The following is a 23,678-nucleotide window of genomic DNA, read 5'->3' on the forward strand; positions in this document are numbered from 1 at the left end:
TTACTCATCTATAAAAAGAGAATAAAAATTGCGCTCCCCTTATAGCGTTGTTGAGAAATTGCCAAGTGAGCTATGGGTTGCTTACAATGGTGTCTGGCATACAGTAAAGACTTACGTGTGTTCCCTTTAGTTATTATCAAAGGTTACTACTTTCCTTAAAGTTTTGTTCCTTGTATACTTTGTATTTACTTTTGTTTAATTTTGCATAATTTCAGAGTCAGTTCCCCAAAGCACTCAGTAGTATTTAAGAAAAATCAGTACTTATGGGAGAAAAATATTTCCATGTTTAGAGATGAAGATGTCTCTGACAAAGCATATCTTCTGACAATTTATATTTTGCTATCTTTGCTTCATTTTTAATGACTTGACTGAATTAAAAGCTTGGCTGTCAGCATTTTCTTAAAAGCAACCTAGATTTTCAGTCATATGCTATAAATGAATACTACCATCTTTCTACAAGGAGGCCAAGTTGACTCTCAAATTACTGCATCATACATTTGATCATGTATGCTAACAAGACTGTCGTCAACCCACATGGTAATATTATGAGGGTGAGAAAAAGGAGTCCCTTCTTCAGGATGGACTCACACCCTCCCCAGGGCACCTCACTTGGCAAATTTGGCTGGAGTATAATTTCCCAATCAACCCCACCCCCACCCCTGGGGACATACCACTGTGCCACTGTGTAGTGAGCAATCTGAACAACCTGTTTCCCAGCACCTTAGAGATTATAGGACTTTCGTAGCCGAAAGGGGCTAAATGCAGCACTGCAACAAAGACACTGGGAAATGGCATACCTCATGATATTTTTTCACAGTTTTCCCTGAATTGCAGGTACAGGACTTCCAGTTAACAGTTCCACAGCCACAATTTCCTCCACAGCGCTGCACAAGGAGGCAGCGGGGAAAGAAGACGACATTGGTCAGCTTTAGCTCCTCTCTTAAGTTGACGGAGTAATTCCTGGGAGTGCAGCTGTAACGCTTTACATCATCATTGAGCCGGTCCAGGTCAACTGTAAGAAGCACACACTCTGTGTAAGCAAGTGGGTGACTGTGGCATAAACACTTGGCAACTGGGCAGGAAGATTCTGTGAAGGCAGCATTAACCTAAGGATTGGCTCTATCCTTGAGATCTCAGATCCGACCCCAAACACCAAAGATGAAAAATCGAATTTCTCTTTTGATTCGATCTGTCCTTCAAAAAAAAAAAAATTCCTAAAACAACAATAAAGAGAAAACAAAAGACCTTCAAAATCTTAGCTAAATCTATAAGCTTGGCTCAAATTTTCTTGCAGGTTTTTAATGCAAAAAAATAAAAATGTTCTGAGGAAAGAAAATAAAACATTCAGCAATCCAAAATAATTGTCTTCCTCTTAAATATATATATATATATATATATATATATATGCATATCTCTCTCTCTCTCTCTCTTCTTAATTCTAAATAACTCCTGACTCTAAGCCATTACTTAAATATAATTTGAATTATATCCAGGACACATTAGGGACAATCACTGTAATCTATCCACCTGGCAGTGCAATTTTACAAGTAAATGTGAGAAATAAAACGGTTTTAGCTTCATTTTAACTTCAAGGTCAACTAAAATGTGAGAGGAAATAACATTTTGGGGGTTGTGAATATGATGCATATTTGTGCCTTGGGTCTAGATGGCAGTGTAGCGTAGTGGTTGAGTGCTTGGGCTCTGCAGGAAAGCTACAGCTGTGTTCACATCATAGCTATGCCTCCTTTTAGCTGGAAAGTTACTTGATTGCATCGAACCTCTGCTCCTTCATCTATAAAATGTAAATTGTAAAACTTTTCTTGTTTCACAGCAAAATTTGAAGGATTATATGCAGTGTGTCTGGTATTCAGTTAACACTGGTTATTATTATTCATCTTGATTTATTTTGATTTTTCCTCCAATTTTTTCCTTTAAAGTCAAATGGTCAAGAATTAAAAGAAAAACATTTTCAGACCTTTTTGCTCTGTTCCTCACTTTTGGCCAATATTCTATGTAAATGATTATGGGGGGGTTACTGGAATGTCTATGAATGAAGAGTATCACCCTAAATTTTCAAATGGTAGTCATTGATGTTTTGCTTGAATTACATGTGTATTATTACATTACATAAATTACATTTTAATTCGTGATTTCAACATCCATCTAAACATCAATCTATCTGGCATCCAAATCTTCTGGTCGGTGGGCACATACGTGACTATCTTTTCATAAGAATGCAGTTTGAAGAAAGTCCTTTGTCCCCCAAGTTCCACACCATTTCCTAGTGTACTTTCCTTTTCACCAGCCAGGCCACCAAAGGAGGAATCCCACAGACATTCAGAAGTTATCCTCAGGGAGTTCCCGTCATGGCTCAGTGGTTAATGAACCCGACTAGTATCCATGAGGACACAGGTTCGATCCCTGGGTTAAGGATCTGGCATTGCCCTGAGCTGTGGTGTGGGTCAAAGACACAGCTTGGATCCCTTGTGGCTGTGGCTGTGGCTGAGGCCCAGGCTGGCAACTACAGCTTCGATTTGATTCGACCCCTAGCCTGGGAGCCTCCATACGCTGTGGGTGTGGCCCTAAAGAGACCAAAAAAAAAAAAAAAAAAAAAAAAAAAAGAAGCTATCATCAAGTTTACTCTAGATTTTAACCCCACTGAGTGTCTGTCCTAGACCAAAACTACTTGAAGAGTAGTAAGGAGTGCTCTTTTGGGGTAGGGGTCAAAGACCAAGGACGCTGTCGGTAGATTGCATCCAGAAAGCATGAGTAGGTGAGAAGTCCACTTAACCTCGTGAAGTCAGCTAAAAGGCTGGCCATGTGGTCAATGACCCCTTGAATAGGGAATTAAATGGCAATTGGATTAATGCCCTGCACTGACTGCCTTTGATTTTCAAGGACAGGGATTTTCCCTAACTGTTATATGCTGAGCCCAGGACACTGTGGGGGCTGAATAAAACTAATAATTAATGTGCATAGTTTACTGCTGTCTTCCCCCCTCCCCCCAGTTCCTTCGTAAAGACATGTCATAAGTTTAGCTATAATCAATCCGGATTTAAATTGAATGAACTCTGTCTTGGGAAAGGAACCGTTTTATTGCCGCTAAAGCCCTGAAAATAACTGCAAGCAAAGCAGAAAGGATTACATAAATGGATTAAGAAGTGCAGCAATCATCCATTACAAGTGTCACCTTGAGATAAATACTGATGCTGGCTGTGCATTACTGGGCTGTGGACAGGGCTAATGCAGAGGGCCAAAGCTGCTGCTTGTGATGATGGAAATCACACATATTCTATCTAACACCTAGGAGCAAAGAGGTGCTATGAGCAGGAAAGGGCTGTGATGTGTGCAAGGCAGAGAGGGACAGGAAGGAAGTAACACTACTCTGTGAACCTGAATTTAGCCCTTGCTAGGCACTTGTCACATAGGACTACCTGTCATTGTTCTCCACCCTTTGGAGGTGGGTATTACTTACCCAAAGTGAATACTAAGTGGGAAAAGTGGGCTCGAAGCCATTCTCCCTTTTTCTTCATGGTCTCTGCCACATCAGGCAGAATGGGGGGATGACAGGCTACCTTAGAGCCAAAGGAAGATGAACCTCTCTGGTGCTGTACCAAGCTCTCCTGTACAGTCTTGTACTAGGTGGTAAATGGCTACACCCTTACCTCCAGGATATGCCCAAGCCAAGTTACAGCACGCTTCCCTGTGGGAATTCAGCTCAACCCCAAAGCGGCCTCAACCAATCAGGATAAGGCATGCATACCTTACTCATCTTGGAACAAAACTGTTCACGTTGCGTAACCGGTTCACTGACTAACACTGGTTACTTCCGTTTCCTACCTGCCATGAAGAGATGTACAATGCTGTCCATTTTAAGCATCAATTCGCTGATGTGACTAAGAACTGTGGCCCGGTGTGGCTGCTGTAGAATCCACCTGCCCTGCTTATCAGAGGATTGAAAGCACCAAGGGACCCCATTTAGAACTAGAACTAAAAGGTTTTTCAGAGTAGATGCAAATAACTTCAAAGCACCATTGCAGACTTTCTGCAGGGGATGTGGAATTTCCAGTCAAAGGAGACTGATTAGGCAGTGCAGCAGAGCAGGGAGCCTAGCAGGGGACCGAATGGCAATTAAGGCTTTCGGTGCTCTGGTCTGAAGGGAGGCTCTGCTGTGAGTCTCCTGTGAGGGCGGCAGGCCGAGCAGTAGAAACCCAGGGAGGGGTGCTTTCCATTTCTGTTTCAGTCTCCAGAGCAGGACATCATAGAACAGCACAGATGTTCCATGCTGATAATTCAAAGGCCCATTAATACCATCTAATTTCCCTTATTTCACCCAGGTGTGCATAGTGCTATAATCCCTCTTTGGCTGTCCTTTTGAATTTGAGTCTTGCCTCCTCACGGGCCTCTGGCATCAGTTACGTTTTTGGGGTTGTGTAGTGATAATTAGCTGGAAAGGCCAAGAAGCCTCTACTATTGTCAAAGCCTTCCTCTAGACAGGGTAATCCAGTGGGGGCACTGCAGCCAATCCCAGAGCTTCCTTGGCTGTGATATGGGCTGGAATCTGAGCACTGGGTGGATATGTACTAGGTAGCCATTTACCACCTAGTACAACACTGTACCGGAGAGCTTGATACAGCACTGGAATCTGAGCACTGGGGGATACGTAAAGCAATGGTATATTGGTGAATGCATACTCTCATTCAGTTTCTTAATCTATGAAGGCTTAAGTGTGGGAGGAAGGACTGCCAGCCTGGTCTTTTGGATCCTAACTAACTATATTCCTAAGTACCAGGTAATGTGAAAAGTTCTTCACATTTATAATTGCATGAAGTCCACATAAATGCTGTGAATTACCTATTGTTTATCACCCTTACTTTTACACTTGAGAAAACTGAGCCTCTGAGAGGGTAAGAAAAAAACTTGTCCACAGCCACACACCCCATCAGTGGTAGATCGAGAATCTGAATCCAGACTTTTTCATCAATGTTGCATTTCTGAGCCCCAGTCTGAAGATCTGAAGGAGGCTACGGAGAGCAGATTCTCCAAGCCCTGTTGGAGCTTTCCCACTAGAGGACTACTTGCTGTTAAATGACCTGGTTCCCTAGGTGTGTTGCTATGCACTGATTTGTCATTTTCAAGATGGTGCCAATTATATATACACATACATTCATCTATGGGCCTCTACTGAAATTGTACCAGAAAAGTACATGTGTTCTTGAAAATAAACCGGGCAACTGAACAAAGCCTACTTTCCTACTTTTTTTCTTTGGCATTGAGAAATACAATGGATTTCGTGTTTTTTCACCTGAAGTAAGGGGACATTTGTCAATTCACCAACTTCACTTTGTTCTCATTTCTCCTTGAACTCCCTGTTGCCCTCAGCTACCTGTAATCTTTGTTATGAAAACCAATCAGAGGTTCATGTAAAGAGCAGGATGGGCTGAGAGCAATGATTTGTTTTCAGGGGAAACAAATGATAGAATCCTAGAGACTTTTTCTATAGGACAAAGAAACCCTATATTATATTTCACATGCTTGGCAAATATAGCATAGGTGGCAATAGGATACAGCTTATGATACAATTTTAAAAGTCTTTTATAAATCTATCATTTCATTTTTTTGTGTGAATACAAAAATTCACTGTGAAACAAAACAATATCCTCACACTGAATGTAGGAAAATCCTTTTTTTTTTTCTCCTCATGCATGTGTAATTTGCTTTTTTTTTTTTTTCCTCTTTACTAGGAGGATGGTTTTCTTGAGTCAGTTTCTTCTGGGTGCCAATTTTACTGGTCAGCTTTCTTTGTGCTAGTCCATCACCAATCTTCTTCTTCTTTTTTTTTTTTTAGGGCTGCACCTGCAGCATATGGAAGTTTCCAGGCTAGGGGTTGAATTGGAGCTGCAGCTGCCGACTTACGCTGCAGCTTGGGCAATGCTGGATCCTGAACCCACTGAGCCAGGCCAGGTATCAAACTTGCATCCTCATGGACACCATGTCAGGTTCTTAGCCTGCTCAGCCACAATGGGAACTCCCTTTCATCAATCTTTATTCTGTTATGTGTGTCACCAGCAGCCTTTTTTTCTCTTTCTCTTTCTGAAACTGCTAGTCTCCAATTCAACTTCCGCATATTCGTGGAGATAGCCAGTAGTCATTTTAAAAGAACCAAATGAAGCCTTTACTGTGCTAAAATTCTTTATGAACTCTTCTAGCAGGCACTCCCCAGCAGCTTCAATATTAGTGCAGGTTTAGCACACGGTGCTATCGTGAGAAAAACAACTACTGGCAGTAGGGCCGTATCTTTTCTGACACCATGCTTTTGTCATGCTAGGTTACCTCCTCTAGCACCTCAGTCCGTTATGTCATTTTAATCTTCTAAGTCAAAAGGCACATTCACTCTGCATGTCCTCTGACCCCTTCCCTATATGCTCACCACACGTTCTCTGCCTTCTATTATAGCACTTAACTTTGTAGACCTTGCTTTATCCTTTTCTTTATTTAGGTGTTTCTCTTCCACTAAACCATAAAGTTCTTGAAAGCAGAGTTAATCATTTTTTTTTATCTCTTTTTATCTCTCATCTCCTAGTGCTCTGCTGCCAGTGGAAGGACCAAGTGCAGGTCATTTAAGTCTACCTCTCCTAAAACCATTTGGCTTTAATAATTAGAAGAAACATACTGCTGGGGAAAAAACGCAACGGCTATTTTTTGTAGTCTAAGCACATGTGCCATTTCAATGGCTATTTGAAATAACAAATTAAATCCAATTAAAAAAAACAACTGAAGTCATAATGGCACTCCTAGATGAACATTCTGATTTTCTTTAAATATCTATCTTTTGTGATTCTGAATGGATACCCATAAATGTAAAGTCAAAATAAGAAAAAGTTTAGGCCGTTTATAGATCTACTAAACAATCCAGATTTTCTTTGCAAGGAATAGGTTCTCAATAGCTACTATCTAAATGAATCAAGCCACTGATGGTTGTGGGGTTAGAATTGAAAAATGAGGGTTCCAGAACGAGCTCTATTGGGGATGAACTATGATGCTCAAAAGGTTGGTACCACAACTCATGGACTCTAGAAGCTGTCCCACATAGGATAAAAGATGGCATCAGGAAGGCTGGCTCTCTGATACTCTTCCCAAGGTGCTCAGGAATATATCTCTTGCCCAGTGGGGGATAGTGCCACAATCTGTTACATAAAGTGCTGTAAACTTGACTTTGATATTACAACCCTAGATTGATGATGTTTTAGGTGGGGGTCTGAGGTAAGGGGAATATATAAATAATAGTTGTATTTTTATACCAAGCAACTAGGGACTCTCAGCCTTTTTCAAGGTTCATAAATTTCCCACAAGGATTCTGTTCATCTTTATGGACATTATAACCTCACTGTGATTTTCAGATTCCCTCTTCTATAAATTAGCACATAATTGTGAAAACTGTTTTGACATTTCAACCCCAATTTGCAAGTGCAAATAAGTCTGGAAAGAATAACTATTTTATAACATTTAATCAAGGACTATTAGGGTATCTTAAACTTAAAATCATGGATCTTATGACTTCATTTGCTGGTTTAACTTCAGAAAAATGGAAATGGTTACCACTTGTATTTATATAAATTAACCTAAATCACAGTAAAACGTTTCCAGTCACATAATTCCTAATTGTCAGGATTTAAAAACACTGTTAAGCAATGAGAGAATAGAAACTTATTGAGCACCTACTATGTGACTGGTACTCTGTGAGGTGTTTTCACAAACTCAAGTCTCATGGAATTCTCATAACAAACCTTATATTAGAGATTATTAGATTATTATTCCCATTTGATAGATGCAGAAACTGAGACACATCAGAGTTGAGTGTAGGCAACTATAGTCACTAGACACAGAGTAGGCATTTGACAAATATGTGCTGGACAATGAATGGATGAGTGCATGGATATCTGCAAGGCACTGGATGAGCTATGAAACCATCTGACACTGTCATAAGGCAATTCTCTGAACTGTAGGGGGATGCATGAGGTACATCTATGAAATAAAAAATAAGAAAACAGGGTAGGAGATGAATAGAGTTAGGGGATCTTTAAATGTTTGTCTTTCTCTCATTTACTGGATGATAAGTCTCTGAACTTTGAGCACCACTGAGTGCCCCACAGCCTGGACTTTGCAGCCAGCAAACTCACGTTCATGTCATGACTCTCTACTTTGTGGCTGTCACTGAACCTTTCTGGATTTGTTTCTTTTATTAGATAAAATGAGAATAAAAGCACACTCCTGCCAAGAAATTCATTACGCTTGAAAGAGTTAAGAGAGTTTGAAGCAAGGTCCAATCCTAGGTCTCGGTAGGTAAGCCTCACATTAATGTTGAAATGAGTAAAACAGATCATGAAGTCAGGTTAAAAATCACTTAAATCCAGAAGCAGCTAAGATTCTGTAATTGGCTATCACTAAGGAAAGGAAGGTCATGCCCATCTTGATGGAAATGTCAGAAAGCAATGATGATGTGTGTTCCGTTTAATTTCATGGGACATAGCACTTAGCACAGCCTTTTGCAAGTAAAGACACTTAATGAGCCAGATAGCTCAGCACCAACAGTTTCTGCTTAAGCATGTGCTCTAGGAAAGGAGTGCTGTCTCTTTAAGTCCATTAGGGCACTGAATGCAAGGATGCCATAGGGGTTCCCCAATGCTGCACAAGTGAAAATAGGTTACAGGAACCACAAGGTAAAACCACTCATCTTTAACAAGAGTAACTGTTGTGGAAAAGGCACATTTGTCCACCTAGACACTAAAAGTTACCTATGGTTTATCTGCTGCAAAATGGATTTTCCAATCAATATGCATTTGAAACATATGCCTAATGGGAGGAATAACTGATGACAAGAGTGGGGTTAGGATATCCACAAAGATGGGCAACCACAACTAGGAGAAAAGCAGAGGCTGGCCTGCTACTAAAAGAAAAATAACAACCAAAAAGGTCTTCATCTCTGTGCTGAGATTTTCTTCAAAGGTTTTATGTGCGTGCCCTTGTATATGCATGCAACACAATAAATAAGAATAATGCTTGCTGGCAAACTGAGTGAGTGGGGAATCTAGATACTTGCAAATCATATGAGTTATAAGGAGTAGTTAATGTCCAAAAAAAAAAGGCTTTTCAAAGGAAACATCCAAAAAGCAAATTGGTGCCAGAAAGTTCTGGGTACACTGTATCACAGAATAGCTTAGTACTTGGTAATTACTTTGTAAACTTTTAATGAGTGTACTGATAATACAGATACTTAAATATGACAATATCTGGATACTCTGTAGGAGGCTCTCCAAATTACTGATGCTTATCTTGGAGCCTTAAATGGAAATGCAGAGTCCACAGCAATACCTTGGTTCCATGCAGAAGTTTCTCTTCAAGTAATAATAGTAGCTAGGATTTATTGAGGACCCACTAGGTGTTAGATACTCTGCTATTATTAATCCTAACAAATTTGCAAAGTGGTTATAATTAGAGCTATTTTGCCAAATGCAAAAGACAGAGGCTCAAAGGTCTGCATATAACTTCTCCAAGGCCACTATTCTTAAGGAATTGAGTTAGAATTTTATTACAAGTTTACTTGACTCCAAAGTCCATGTTCTTCCCACTCTTTTGTTTATTTCTATCAAAAAATATGGTAAACAATTTTAAGGTTGATGAAGAAAGCTTTTACTTGGTACACACCATATGGTTCAGCAAACTCAATGAAGCTAAACCTTAACATTAGAAATTAAAAAATAGAAAACATAAGAATTTTTTAAAAAATACACTTTTATGTAATATCCCCAGTACCTCTGTTTATTTGATTTATAGATAGTTACAGAATATCTCAAGATTAATCTACCTAATTCATCATTAGTGTTAGCCAAGGACTTTTTACAAATTCTTACCCAGATATCAAATAGGCAGAGAGAGAAAGTTACAAACATTCAATTTATGGTGACTTTAGCTCATTTTAAATTATGTTCATATCTTAATACACTCTGAAATTATTTTCTACATTCTAAATCATTTTTGAAAGAGCAAAACTTGTTTCTTCCTAATTAGTATGCAAGGGCATGGCAAAGAAGTAGCAATCGATAATTAATTTTAAAAATAAAAGATATTTGTATCTAAGAGAATCCAGAACCAGTTCAAACTGTGTGTGTGTGTGTGTGTGTGTGTGTGTCTGTGTGTGTGTTGGTGTGTTTAGGGCTGCACCTGTGGCATATGGAGGTTCCCAGGCTAGGGGCCCAATCGGAGCTATAGCTGCCGGCCTACACCACAGACACAGCAACGTGGGATCCGAACTCTGCCTGTGACCTACACCACAGCTCATAGCAACTCTGGATCCTTAACCCACTGAACGAGGCAAGGGATCAAACCTGTGTCCTCATGAATATTAGTTGGGTTCGTTAACTGCTGAGCCATGACGGGAACTCCACTATTTCAAACATTTTGATATGAAACATATTTATTTCATCTAATCCTCATCTTTTTATGGCAGTTATTTTCCTGTAAATGGTTTTCGATTAAAGAGTCAAGTGTTTTAGATCTTACAGCAGAATAATGTCATGTAAGAAATCACAAAATTGATATTAGATCCCGGGAAATGGGTTGGTAACTGCCCCAGATTTACAACATCTAACCATTTAGTTTGTGAAAATCATATATGTCAATCCCTGTCATTAGAAATCAATTTACTATCAATGTATTCACTCAATACTAAATTACTGATTTTTTAAAGAGGAGCGTATGTCAAATTTGGCCTGTGCATTAAAATGGCAACTCTTTGAGGAAAAATGTAGTTTTTTAAGCTTTATTGTAGCTTAAAAAATTAAGTTGGAGTACCAAACAATTATATCCATATTTTAGTCACAACACAAACTGCAAAAACAAGTTTCCCTCTTGCTATTATGTGTTGGATTTTTCTCTAGCAAACACACCAGCATTCAGGACAGTCAAGCTCTCCTGGAATAAGTAAAAGAACATATTTCACTTCCATTGTTAATCTCCATAAATCACCTCTCAACTAATGCCCAGTCTAGCAGAGTTTAAGGCCAATTATTTCTCAACTCGAAGATGTCGGATTTCATGCTATATAGTTGCAAGAAATATATCTTGTCCCTAAATTTAAAAGATTGTCTTCCAAAGGATTCATAGGATCGTTTCAGTTAAACTACAGTGGTCATGTGGTGATCCGGAGGGTAATCATATAGTTTATACAACATCAATTACATTTTTTGCTAATTGTGTGAAAATTTGCCATGTCATTAGCATGTTCATCAGAAGTAAATGCTACTTGAATTTGAAATGACTTTTTTTTTAAACTTTTGGGGAGCTTTGAGGTTGAAATTATTGGCAAAAACTGGGTTTTGGAACTGCAGTTATCTACAGATTTCAATTATCCAGGCTACTCTTCTCCATTACCCCCTAAGAAACGGAAAGTTGGATTTATTAACTTGTTATATTACCCTCGGTCCAGAAGCTTTTAAAGGCAAGTTTGGGCTTATCTATTACTTATGAATTTGAAAAAAGTGGACCTTATGCAGTAAGGACTTCTGCCTTCGATACTTGGCAATATTATATTATATAATATTATGTCTCTTTTCTCCCTAAACTTTTACTGTCCTCTTGCTTCCCATTTCCAAGTCACTTCTTAAGGAGAACTAAAAACTCACTGTCACCTAATCTCCGTTCAAATAAACAGAAGGAGCAAAGCATAAACTTCAATTTTAAAATTTTACCTATTTTCTACCTTTATGGTCTTTACCCAGTGTGTTTGTGTTTTATCTTAGAATACATTACACAGAATGTAATGTAGAATACATATATATGCTATATTCTGTGATATACATATTCACATTCAAAGGTCATCTTTCTTATGGCTACACCATGGCATATGGAAGTCCCCCAGCCAGGGACTGAATCTGAGCTGCAGCTGTGATCTATGCTGTAGCTGTGGCAATACTGGATCCTTAATCCACTGCAATGGGCCAGAGACTGAACCTGTGCCTCAGCAGTGACTGGAGCTGCTGCAGTCAGACTCTTAACCCACTGCACCACAGTGGGTCATCTTAGAATCTTAGAATCTCGCTCTTTGGTATCTTTAGGGATCCTATAAAATTCCCGTTTTATCTGACACCTAATGGTCCTTTATCACTCTTTTATTCACGGTCCCCTTTCTTATATATTAGGATGTAAACCATTAATTTGTAGTTTTAAGTTATGGAAGCTAAAAATAACAGCTGAAATACTAAACCTGACTTTCTTGGCATTTGTGATACATGCGCATGGTTTAGCTTCAGTGGAATGATAAACAATTAAATCAGAACATTTATACAAATGCAGAGACAGTGGTGACTTGCCAGTGTGAAACGAAAGAGTACAGAACTGCTTTAGGGCCTTTTTAAACAAGAGATTAAGAAACAGAACCTAAGCCAACACGGGAGAGAAATGTTTACTCTGTCACAGAAAAGTAGAATGCCGTCTTGAACGCTCTAGCAAGGTTATTTCGGTAACCAAAGCCATTCTTAATAAAGCTATACTCCTTACTCAATGGCATGGGTTTCTATAAAGTTTAGAAATATACTAGTACTGGATCATTAATGTCTTTAATTCCACAAATATTAATTGAATGTCTAAAATGTGTCAGACACTGTGCCAATTTGCTGGAGATATAGGATGAACAATCTCTAAAACAATGGCTCTCTACCCTGGCTGCCTCTAAGGATCGGTGTCAATGTAGCAGCATTGAAATAGCATCAATACCCCAGCCTTGCCCTTAGAGATTCTGAGTTAGTGTGACTAGAATAGGATCAGACGTGCATAGTTTTTTAAAGCTCCCCAGATGATTTAATATTCAGTCAGAGCTGAAACCCTTAGGTCCTAGGATCTCATAATTCCTTAGAGAAAACGCAAAGATACAAAAACAATGCAGTAGTAGGACATTATAAATGCTGGGGCATCTTAAATGCTCCAAAATTTGTCTGAAGTGGTGGACCTCACATGGGGACATGGGGCAAGAAAGGCTTCAACAAGGAAGCTGTGCAAACACAGTTCAGAATTCTCAGTAGCCACTGCTCGCTAGTATTTCTTGCATAAGAACTATGTGCCAGGTGCTTTTTATGGCACTACTAACAAATCCCAGAAGTAGGTGTTATCATACAAATGTTGCCAATGAGGAAACTGAGGCTCAGGGAGAATTAATGATTTGCTGAAAAATCACAAAAATTGTAAATAGCAGGGTTAGGATTTGAACCAAGACACCCTGCCTCCCATCCAACATAATTTCTAAAGAAAAATAAGTAATAGATTAACATGATTTTAAAATCTTAGTATTTAGAAATACATATGTCAAACAGCTGTAGTAGTTAAGATACTTGAAGACAGAGTCAGATTTTATCATTTCTTTGTCCAATACTATTTCTAATATTTTTTCCCCTATGGTTTTCAAAACACTGTGAATATTTTCCTTTCCTTCAAGTTGACCTAATAGAGATTCAAAGACAGCAATGCCTTACAGAAAAGCAATTTCTTCTTTGAGTTGAATATGATATGAGCCCTGGGGAAATTCGATTTGAGAGTTACACTGCTCTGCACATGGTATATCTCACTAACGTTGGGCCACTGGTAACTTCGTTGTCCCCACTTAGCTATGTACTTTAAGTATAGAAGATTATGACCTAAGCCATAAGCAGCAGACCTAAGCAGGAGTTACTTAATTAATCATCTTAGCCTACATGTTATAATAGGTTGTGCTTCCCAACACAAACCTTATCTACAAAAGGGCCCAGGTTCATGGTTTCTAAAAGTATCCATTACTACAAAACATAGAAAATAGGCTTCATTGTACTAAATACCTTTACATCTATGATGCAAGCCAGCCTTGAAATCTTTTAGAGAAAAATTTCATGATAAAAAATCTTATCAACCAAAACAAGAACCTAATAGACTAGAAATTATTGTTTTGTTCAGTAATAGGAAATTACACATTATTTCTCTATTAATTTGAGTAAAACATCCAAATAAACATTCACATCCTAAGATCATATCACTCAGATGTAGTCCTTATTTATGTTTTAAGAATTTAAATATTATTGTTTTAACTCTGCCCAAACATTCTTTTCTTCTCCCTTCCTTTGGCTTTCCTGAATCTTCCAATTGAATGTGTGCATTCACACATGTCCAAAATATCCCAGGTCTTCAGGACATTTATATCCTATGAACCACCAAGGGCACCGAGCACATAGTAGGGCTGCATGACAAGTTTTAGAACACATCGAATGGGCAGAGTTGAAATCTTGCAGAGTTTTGACCACAGTTTTACCAGGAGCCTCTCCTGCCAACACTAACTGGGTCCTCATTTATGTCTATCAGAGAGGTTCGGGAGAGTATTTCATACACTGCTACTGAAGGCAAAAGACCATGATCTGTATTTCCTCTCCTGTGCCATGCAGCCTTTGAAGTTATTTACTCCCTGGCTTTGGTTGTCTCCACTGTTTATGGTGGAACTGATAATGCCTTCATGCCAAGAAGCCTAAAGTTGATCCAGATGATTTTATAAGGTCTTTTCTAGCTCCAGACTATGACTGGTTTTTGACTATGATCAAACCTTCCTTAGTCTCATACAAACAACACTGTTTGGGTGAAACACAGAACATTATTTGAAGGTGCTGTGAAAAATATATTTGATAATGGAAAAACATCAGATTTACTGAATTAAATATACTGCATTGCAAATCCTTACTTACTATTATGAATATTTTTATCTGCTTATGAAGAACCTCCAAGGCTCTGTTTCTTACCTTTTGACTTCCTGTCATGATATGACCTGCCTCGATAATGAGGGGTGTCCAGATACAGATTCTCAAGATCTTCTTGCCATGATTCTGGATTGAAGTGCTTGAGAAGCTCTTCCACAGTATCAAATTCTGAAATTGTTTTATCCAGAGCATCCGCAATGAGAGTGGGGTCCGTTACTGATGGAGAGTGATAGGATACCCCCTAAGAGTGACATACAGCTCAGTGTACTCAGAAAAAAGTCCATTGCTATGAAATACAAGAGTCACACAACTATATGGAAGCAACATAAACAGACTTCTGATTATAAGACATCATGCTTATAAACATCATGTTAAGCCACTATGCCATAGTCTTGCCATACTCCTAAATAGGAACAATTAATTGGTAAATCATAGTCATTCACTTTTTTGCAAATCAAAAAACAGACAGATTCTAATATTTCCAGGACCTCTGAATTGTAATCATTAAAAACAGATAAAAATGGAAATATCAAAATAAGTCATCCAATGTCTCGGTTTAAGGTCCCAAATCATCCATGTCAATATCATCAAAAAATGGTGAGCATGTAAATTCTGAACTCTTTCCATGAAATCCATTTCATATTCCCATGTTTAGCCTCAATATCTCCTCTTTATAGCTTACCTAGCACCACAGATGTTCTTTGAGTAGTGTTTGAATTAGACACATCTTGACAAAATGTGGCACTTTAACCAGTTATTGTCAACAGGATAATTAGCCATGAAACTGGCTTTCTTGACTTAAGAGTGGAAGATTCACATGGGTGTGTGTGTGTGTGTGTGTGTGTGTGTGCTTATGTGTGCATTTTAAGTGCTGCAGCTTGCTAGGGATCCCAGTTGCCATTAAACCATTCTCAGGAATACTCTTTAAATGAAGAATGCAACATCATTGAAAATCTGGAAGGGATTATGTATTCTACCATGGACTATATCCCCACATAAGTTTCCAAGCATTTACTTCACTAACCCTTGTACAATCTAGAGGTAAATGAGCCATGAGTCAAACATCTCTGTAAAAATTCATGGCCCGTTAACAAGGAAATAGAAAGCACATTGTCTCAAATGATTTTGAAATGTCTTTAAAGAAACCACCAAACAAATCAGATCCCTCAAGGGTGAACATCTCATAACACTACAGGAAAAACAGAAATTAACAAAAACTTGCATTCTGAAACTTAGCTGCGTTACTATTGAGAAATACAATGCATATGCATCATACAGTCCCAGGCAGCAAAGCCCACGCTGATATTCTCACTCTCAAGTAATGCTTTCTCTTTTTAACCAACACCCAAAGGTCCCCAAAGGATCACTTGCTCTTAGAGGAAAAGTTCCTCTTTAGAAAAACTAAGAGGTTTTATAAACTCATAACCTACCATGGTATCATTTAGGAGATGTCAAATATGCAAATATATGCGGTAGGGGAAAGGGAGTAGGGGGAAGATAGGGTTTAGGGAGTAGAGTGTGTGACATGAGAGAGACTGGTGAGGATATCAGGCCAGCTCTTTAATCTAGGAGGTGTTTGTGTGTGCGTCTATTTGTGTGTGTGTGTGTGTGTGTGTGTGTGTGTGTAGAGCTGATAGAAGCTAAACTCTTATGGAAGCACATCACTTCTGTCTTTCATATCCCTTTTGGCATCATATGCTAACGGTGGCTAAATTTATGATTTAGCACCCAAATTCCAAATTCCCACTCAGCTTTGTATTGTCTGGATCTAGAGTCCACCTGGCTCATATTCACTCAATGATTTACAGTTAGCCTTGTATCACAATAATGTGGGTCTAAGATTCAAAAATATCAACATGAACGGGCCACAGTTAGGTGCATGGCAGCATCTAAAGGCTTTGCAATTAAAATTCTTCTTTTTGAAACAAAAGCAACAATGTCAATCAAGCCATTCAAACACAAGTGAAAGCCTCTTACAATGGCTCTGGGACCCTCCTGGCAAGCAGTTTCCTGGGGTTGGTCCTAACAGAACCCAGGGTGTCGTGTGTATCCAGATATCGTTACAAGAGAAAGCTGTGCAGGGGCTCTTAGTCCCTGAGGGGGAGGAAAATCTAATCTCTTCTATTTGTCGGAAAAGCGAATCCAACCACAGGTAAAATGCAAAAGGGTCCTAGTGTGTGAGCTTTACTGCTCTTTTGAAGCTTTGACTTCAAACACTAATGATGGTTCAGAAAATATGAGTGACTAGCTGAGTGAGTGACTAATCAACCCACCAGAATGTTTTTGTTTCGAGGCAATTATTTTAAAAGTATTTCTGAGAGAAATAGGAGTTTGAGCGTACTTCTTTCAATTGCACCATAAATTTGATCTTATCAATTTTTCTGCCTTTTTTTGTGCTTTTTAGGGTCGCACAGGCGGCATATGAAAATGCCTGAGCGAGGGGTCAAATCAGAGCTGCAGCTGCTGGCCTACACCACAGCCACAGCAACACAGGATCTGAGCCTCATCTGTGACCTATACCACAGCTCACAGCAACACCAGATCCTTAACCCACTGAGCGAGGCCAAGCATCTAACCCACAGCCTCATGGATACTAGTTGGGTTCATCACCGCTGAGCCACAATAAGAACTCCCAATGAAAATCAATTTTATAGCTAAGTGTGTTATTTTAAAATGATGACAATTTGTAAAAAAATGTTCTAGAATCTATAGATCAGTTTTAACAAAAACAAAGACTGGTTTATAAAGAAGGAAATGGAAGCTCCAAGGGCCCTTGCTCATATTCTAGAAGGTTCTTGAAAATCTAATGCTGAGAAAATAAGCGAGGTCTCTTTGGCCTTCCTGGAGGACCCAGCAGAACCCAGACGTGGTACTCAACCCAGAAGAGTTTCCAGTGGATATGGATCAAGCGCTGAGCTTCTGCAGATGTGCTGAATGGACAGGACAACTGTCTTTAAGAGGACCTGGATTATCCTAAATGAGTGAAGGGTCCTTTAAGTTTGTAATTTCTGCCCTTGAGGCAGGAATGATTAGGTAGCCCATATTGTACTTGAAAGCCAGAGGATCCTTTGACAGAGTACAGCACACTAGGTCCTAATGGCAAAAACTGCCATTGGCCTCTTGCTTGAATTGTCAGTCTCAAACTGCTAACTGCCCAAGCCCCCTGCCTACCCTTCCAGCTCCCCAGGATCACCTGCCTTATTTTAATTTTCATCTGCCTGATAATGATTGCCTACATTCAGTTAGTTCAGAGCATGAATTCTTGACTTTCAGAAACTAATAAAACACTCTTAATATCACCATTAGGGACCTCACTGATCTCATTCAGATCATTTGCTAGTCCAGCAGCCACACCAGATAAATTAAATAGCCATGAGTCCATAGCTGAGGAAATCCTAGCCTTTAAGGGAATTTTTTAAAAATCCCCCTGAGAACAAAAAACAGAATATCACTTCTGGAAAAAAGGAAATCAACCCTGACTCAGCTACACTAACCCACTTTAGAACACATGGACAAGCTTTCTTCATGCTCTTAATCTTTTAATGAACAACTGAATTCACTATCTTGCAGTTTATTGCTACATAAGTGTTACTTGCAGGATTGGTGAAAACAAAGTCTGCTCTTTCTGTACAAAGGAGATAAGTAGACAGAATACTGAGAAATGACTAAATTTGGAAGAAAAAAATGGGGTTCAAACCATTTTACAATTTCAGGGTAAATTATGTTTTATTTCCAAGCCAAACAGAATACAAGCCTGGCTTGCACTTAAGTTATCTTACCATAAACATTGGGATTTTTCATGTCTGAAAAGATCCTTGAAAATGCAAAGGTTAACAGCTTCCCCTGGAATATTAAAAAAAAAAACTATTTCAAAATTCCCCACTTGAGTCTGGGCCCTGGAGCAGTTTCATACATTTGATATGTCTGGACAGTCCTTTAGTTGGAACATTCTGCTTTGCAACTGATAAATACTTAAGTCACTGTCTGTCCCAGGTTCCTACGATGGATGTTAACATTTCCTGGAAGCCTTTCTGAAAGAGAAGGAAAAGGGGTGTCTGACATAGCCCACTATAACGTAAATGAAATGGAAGAACACATGCTTGAGATCTGGCTGTGGGTCAAGCCCCAGATCCTTCATGCAGCTGAAGTCATTCCAGGGTTGACCTCAGCTACTACTCCAGCAGCTGTTTTCACAGGGAACAGAAAAGAAATTACTTACTGAGATAGAGCTTGTGACGGACTCCCAATTGGTTTCTGAGGCTGCTGCAGGTTGGAAATCTTCCTAGAAGGCAAAGAAACAGCCATGTGAGTCAGGCAAACCTCTGTTCGATTCATTACATGCACAGTTTCACCTCAGCCATCTGAATCTTCTTCCAACTAAGTGACAACAGGAATACGAGCTACATTCCTACTGAACAGGTCACCGTCTGTCTTAAGCACCTCTCCTCAAGAATCCCTGTCATTCAAGACGTGGACAACTGCATTTACATTTACTTATAAGCACTGGTGAAATGAAACGCTGCACAGACAGTTCAAATTGTAACTCAGGCATCCACTGACCATGTGACCTCAGGAAATCTATTTAATCTCTCCAATCCTTCTCTCCCTCTTCTGTAAGTGGCTCGTATGAAATACTTAAATTATAGGGTTGTTTTGAGAATTGAACATATTATATAACTGCTACTAGCACTTATTAGAGCCCTTAATAAAGAGTAACAATTATTATTATCAGTATTAATGTTTATTTGGTTTGAACTATGTTCTGCATATGTTCATGTTTCAATCCTGCCTACCGAGCAAGTATATAATATCAGTGATCTTTTCAAAGGTAAATTAACAGACAAAGCGCTATTCCTATCAAGAAATGTCGGGAAGAATGTCAGGGGGAAGAAAATGACTGTGGGAGTGACAAAGTACTACTCAATTGAGGAGAGAAAGAGCAGACCTGAGAAAGTCAGTTATGTCAGTGAAGCCTTAAGGATTTGTGACAGCAATGGACCTCAGAGGAAGAAACTTCTCTTATAAGGCAAAGGACTTTCCTATTTGTCTGTGACTTTCATGTTAATTACACTATCACCAGTAAGTTTTAAAAACATAACGGAAAGGAAAGCTGATTCTGTAATTTTTACAAGTTCCAGATAGTTTCTTTTCTTTTTTTTTTTTTTTTTTTTTGTTTAGTTTTTGTTTTTTGTTTGTTTATTTGTTTGCAATTTCTTGGTCCACTCCCGCGGCATATGGAAGTTCCCAGGCTAGGGGTCGAATCGGAGCTGTAGCCACTGGCCTACACCAGAGCCACAGCAATGTGGGATCCGAGCCGCATCTGTAACCTACACCACAGCTCACGGCAACGCCAGATCCTTAACCCACTGAGCAAGGACAGGGACCGAACCCGCAACCTCATGGTTCCTAGTCGGATTCGTTAACCACTGAGCCATGCCGGGAACTCCCGTTTTTTGTTTTTTTTTTTTTCCCCAGATAGTTTGACACTGCTAAAATAAATCACTTTGGTTAATTTCTTCCAGCCTGACCAGGGAGTGTGAGGCATTTTCAGATGATGCTGAGAAAAATTCAGTCACTCAAATTTGACAGCTTATTCACCCAACTATACTTCTCTGAATAAGAGCTAAGTATCAGGTCTAAATTTCTCAATATTTTGAGGAGCTGGAAGTATATTTGTTATTTGTTCATGATGAGACTGATTTATGTATAAATGTCTACCTTGAATAACTTTTCAGTTCTTTACCAGAGGGAACGGAGGCAAAGGTGGAGTTCAAAGAATGAACATCTATTAAAAACTGACTGGACATCATTACTCTAATCTCAACTTCAGGGAAGACAGAAAAGAAATTAAAAAAAAAAACATGTGGTCTCTACTGCCTGCAAAACAGGATACACATGAAAAGGACACTGAATTCTCATGGCACAAGAATATGTGCAAACAAATGAAGGCTGGCATTTATATGAGTCATCATAAACTGGTCAACAGGTGAAACCAAGCAAGAAAGCCAATGGCTTCTCCATGTCTTGAAGAGCTTACGGTGGGAGAACATATTCTAGGTAAGATAATGACAAGAGCAATTCTCACATCACAGAATTTTCAGTTTTACTCATTCATTATATATTTGTTAATCATCTTCCATGACACATTCTAAGCTAAGGGTAGGATCACCAGGAAATAAGAAACTATCATTGCCTTCAAGGAGTTCAAAATGTAGATATATAAATATACAGGTGAATAAGCTCAGGCATGCTGTGATATTAATTAGGATACTATGAGCAGTAGAAAATTCTACCTGCAGAGGAGGTAGGCTTGGAAAAATTTTGCATAAGGTGCCTCTCGAGTTGAGTCTTGTAGATTCAGATAGGAAGATGAGTAAGTAGATGGTTATTTGCAAGAAAGGTAGAGCAGAATATTCAGTCAAAGGTAGAGTAGAAGATTCAGTCTCCAGAGAGAGAGCTCCAGAGAATGTGAGGAAAATATACAGAAAAAGGAACAAGTTGCTGGGGAAAGTTAATGAATCACGTTGGACAGCAGGCCTTTGAGGTGCTTATGCAATAATCAGGTAGAGATGGTCAGGAAGCCATTTGCTATATGAGAATGGACCTCATGAGAGAGTCTTCAACTTAAGATATAAATTTGGGAATCATCAGCATAAAAATGGCTGACATATACGACTGTGTAATTGACTAAGCAAGTAATGGATTATGCTGACCACATGTGAAAATCGGAAGAGACACAATCTTAAAAACTTGGGAACTGGAAATAATTTTTAGGATTATCTTGCCCAATCTCTTCATTTTAATTATTAGAAAACCAATTCTCATAGAGATAAATGGGATGCTCTGTATCACATAACCATCTTCTGGCAGAGCTTTGACTTTCAGAACTCATTCCCCAAGTACAAATAGTGTGGTGATCTTTCACATCATTACACCTAGCTCAGATAATTGTATGTCTGGAGGAAAAATGATAGAACAGAGTGCAAAAAGGGAGTTAATTAAAAAAAAAGGCAGGAAAGACATAAAAGCAGACGGTGGTGGAACGTTTTTTGTAAATTCTGTAAGTAGTGTAAGATAAGGGTCCAATTTCATTCTTTTGCATTTAAATGTCTTCCCAGCACCATTTATTGAAAACATTATCTTCTTCACTATTTGGGCTACAGGATTCAAGTCACAAATTTTAATAGGTCCAAATGATAAAGGATTTCATTAAGTCCTAGGTAAAAATAAAAGTTCGCTATTACTTATAAATGATATTTAAAATAAAAGGTAATGATAGTCCTTATAAAAATAAAATTCAGAACTTCCAAACTTTACCCCTGAAAGGAGAATCTTGGCTTGGGGAGGAGCACAGCAATTTTACTTATTAAATTTATCCTCAATATGATCATTCTCATCTCTTTCCCCATAACCTCCTAAGGCCGAGATACTAGCACGTTTTCCAATTGCCTGCTAATTTTTTCAATGCTTCTACCCCTTTCTACTAGAATCCAAATTCCACATGACAGCTGGAATTATCTTTTCCCCCCAGCTTTATTAAGAAATAATTGACATAAAACATTGTGCAAGGTTAAGGTATATAATGTGATAATTTGGTTATATATATATATATATATATTGCTAATATTTATTACCATCATAAGGCAATACATTCATCACTCCAGAGTTACTTGAGTCTCTGTGTGTGTGGCGAGAACACTTGAGATGGATTCTTTTAGCAACTTTCAGGTATGTAATACTGCAGTCAAGTCGCCATTATGTATATTAGAACTTATTCATCTCATAACTAGAAATTTGTACCAACATCTCACCATTTCCCCCACACTTCTGCCCTTAACAACCACCATTCTACTCTCTATTTCTATATAGAGAAGTAAAAGTAAAATTGCTGTGCTCCTCCCCAAGCCAAGATTCTCCTTTCAGGGCTAAAGTTTGGAAGTTCCGAATTTTATTTTTATAAGGACTATCATTCACTTTTTAAAAAAAGATTCCATACATAAGTGAATCACACAATTACTGCTTTTTTTTTCTGTTGACTACTTATTTCACTCAGCATAATGTCCTCAAGGTCCATCCATGTTATCACAAATGAAGGATTTCCTTCCTTATCATAGTTGAATAAAATTCTATCACATACACATACATGTAATATAAAATATATATATAACATAGGCAATATAGATATTATACACATATATATGTATCACACTTTCTTTATCCATTCATCCATAAATGGACACTTAAGTTGTTCCCATGTCTTTGCCTTTGTGAATAATGTAATGAATGTGGGGATGCAGATATTGCTTCAATATAGTGACTTCTTTTCCTTGGGATATTTATCCAGGAGTGAGATTGCTGGATCATACGGTAGTTCTATTTTTAATATTTTAGAAACCTCCATACTGCTTTCCATAGAGGCTGCACTACTTTATATTCCCGCCAAAATATTGTATTAGGGTTCCTTTTTTTCCACATTCTCAGCATTTGTCGTCTCTTGTATTTTTGATAATAGCCATCCTAACAGTGTGGGGTGATACTTCATTGTGGTTTTGATATGCATTTCCCTGATGATTACTGATGGTAAGCATCTTTTCATGTACCTGTTGATCATTTCTATGCCTTTGGGAAAATGTTTATTTAGGTCCTCTGCCCACTTTTAAATCAGATTGTTACTATTTTTTGCTATAGATTTGTATGAATTTTTTTTTTTATAAAGAAAACCCCCTTTATTTATTTATTTATTTATTTTTGCTATTTCTTGGGCCGATCCCGTGGCATATGGAGGTTCCCAGGCTAGGGGGCTAATCGGAACTGTAGCCACCAGCCTATGTCAGAGCCACAGCAACGCAGGATCTGAGCCGCATCTGCAACCTACACCACAGCTCATGGCAACGCCAGATCGTTAACCCACTG

The 23,678-nt window shown here is 38.6% G+C and overlaps 1 protein-coding gene across 7 annotated transcripts in view; it reads right to left on the reverse strand.

Annotated features, from left to right (window-relative positions):
* The window catches only part of PDGFD (platelet derived growth factor D), a 232,761-nt gene that overhangs the window by 11,875 nt on the left and 197,208 nt on the right, over positions 1 to 23,678 (reverse strand). For 3 of the 7 annotated variants that reach the window (XM_084975899.1, XM_084975894.1, XM_021062718.2), the window contains 3 exons: positions 18,985 to 19,047; positions 14,808 to 15,006; positions 798 to 1,012 (listed from right to left, as the gene is read on the reverse strand). In XM_084975899.1, coding sequence (XP_084832025.1) covers positions 798 to 1,012; positions 14,808 to 15,006; positions 18,985 to 19,047 — 477 coding nt within the window. Of the gene's footprint in view, positions 1 to 797; positions 1,013 to 14,807; positions 15,007 to 18,464; positions 18,797 to 18,984; positions 19,048 to 23,678 lie in introns of those variants that run through there. The other 4 variants (XM_084975896.1, XM_084975895.1, XM_084975897.1 and 1 more) reach the window with 3 other exon arrangements.

Source organism: Sus scrofa, chromosome 9 (assembly GCF_054392235.1).
Source record: "Sus scrofa isolate SSC_HxYL_T2T_F1_AM1 chromosome 9, Sscrofa_HxYL_maternal_Yorkshire_Landrace_v2.0, whole genome shotgun sequence".
NCBI classification, from domain to species: domain Eukaryota; kingdom Metazoa; phylum Chordata; class Mammalia; order Artiodactyla; family Suidae; genus Sus; species Sus scrofa.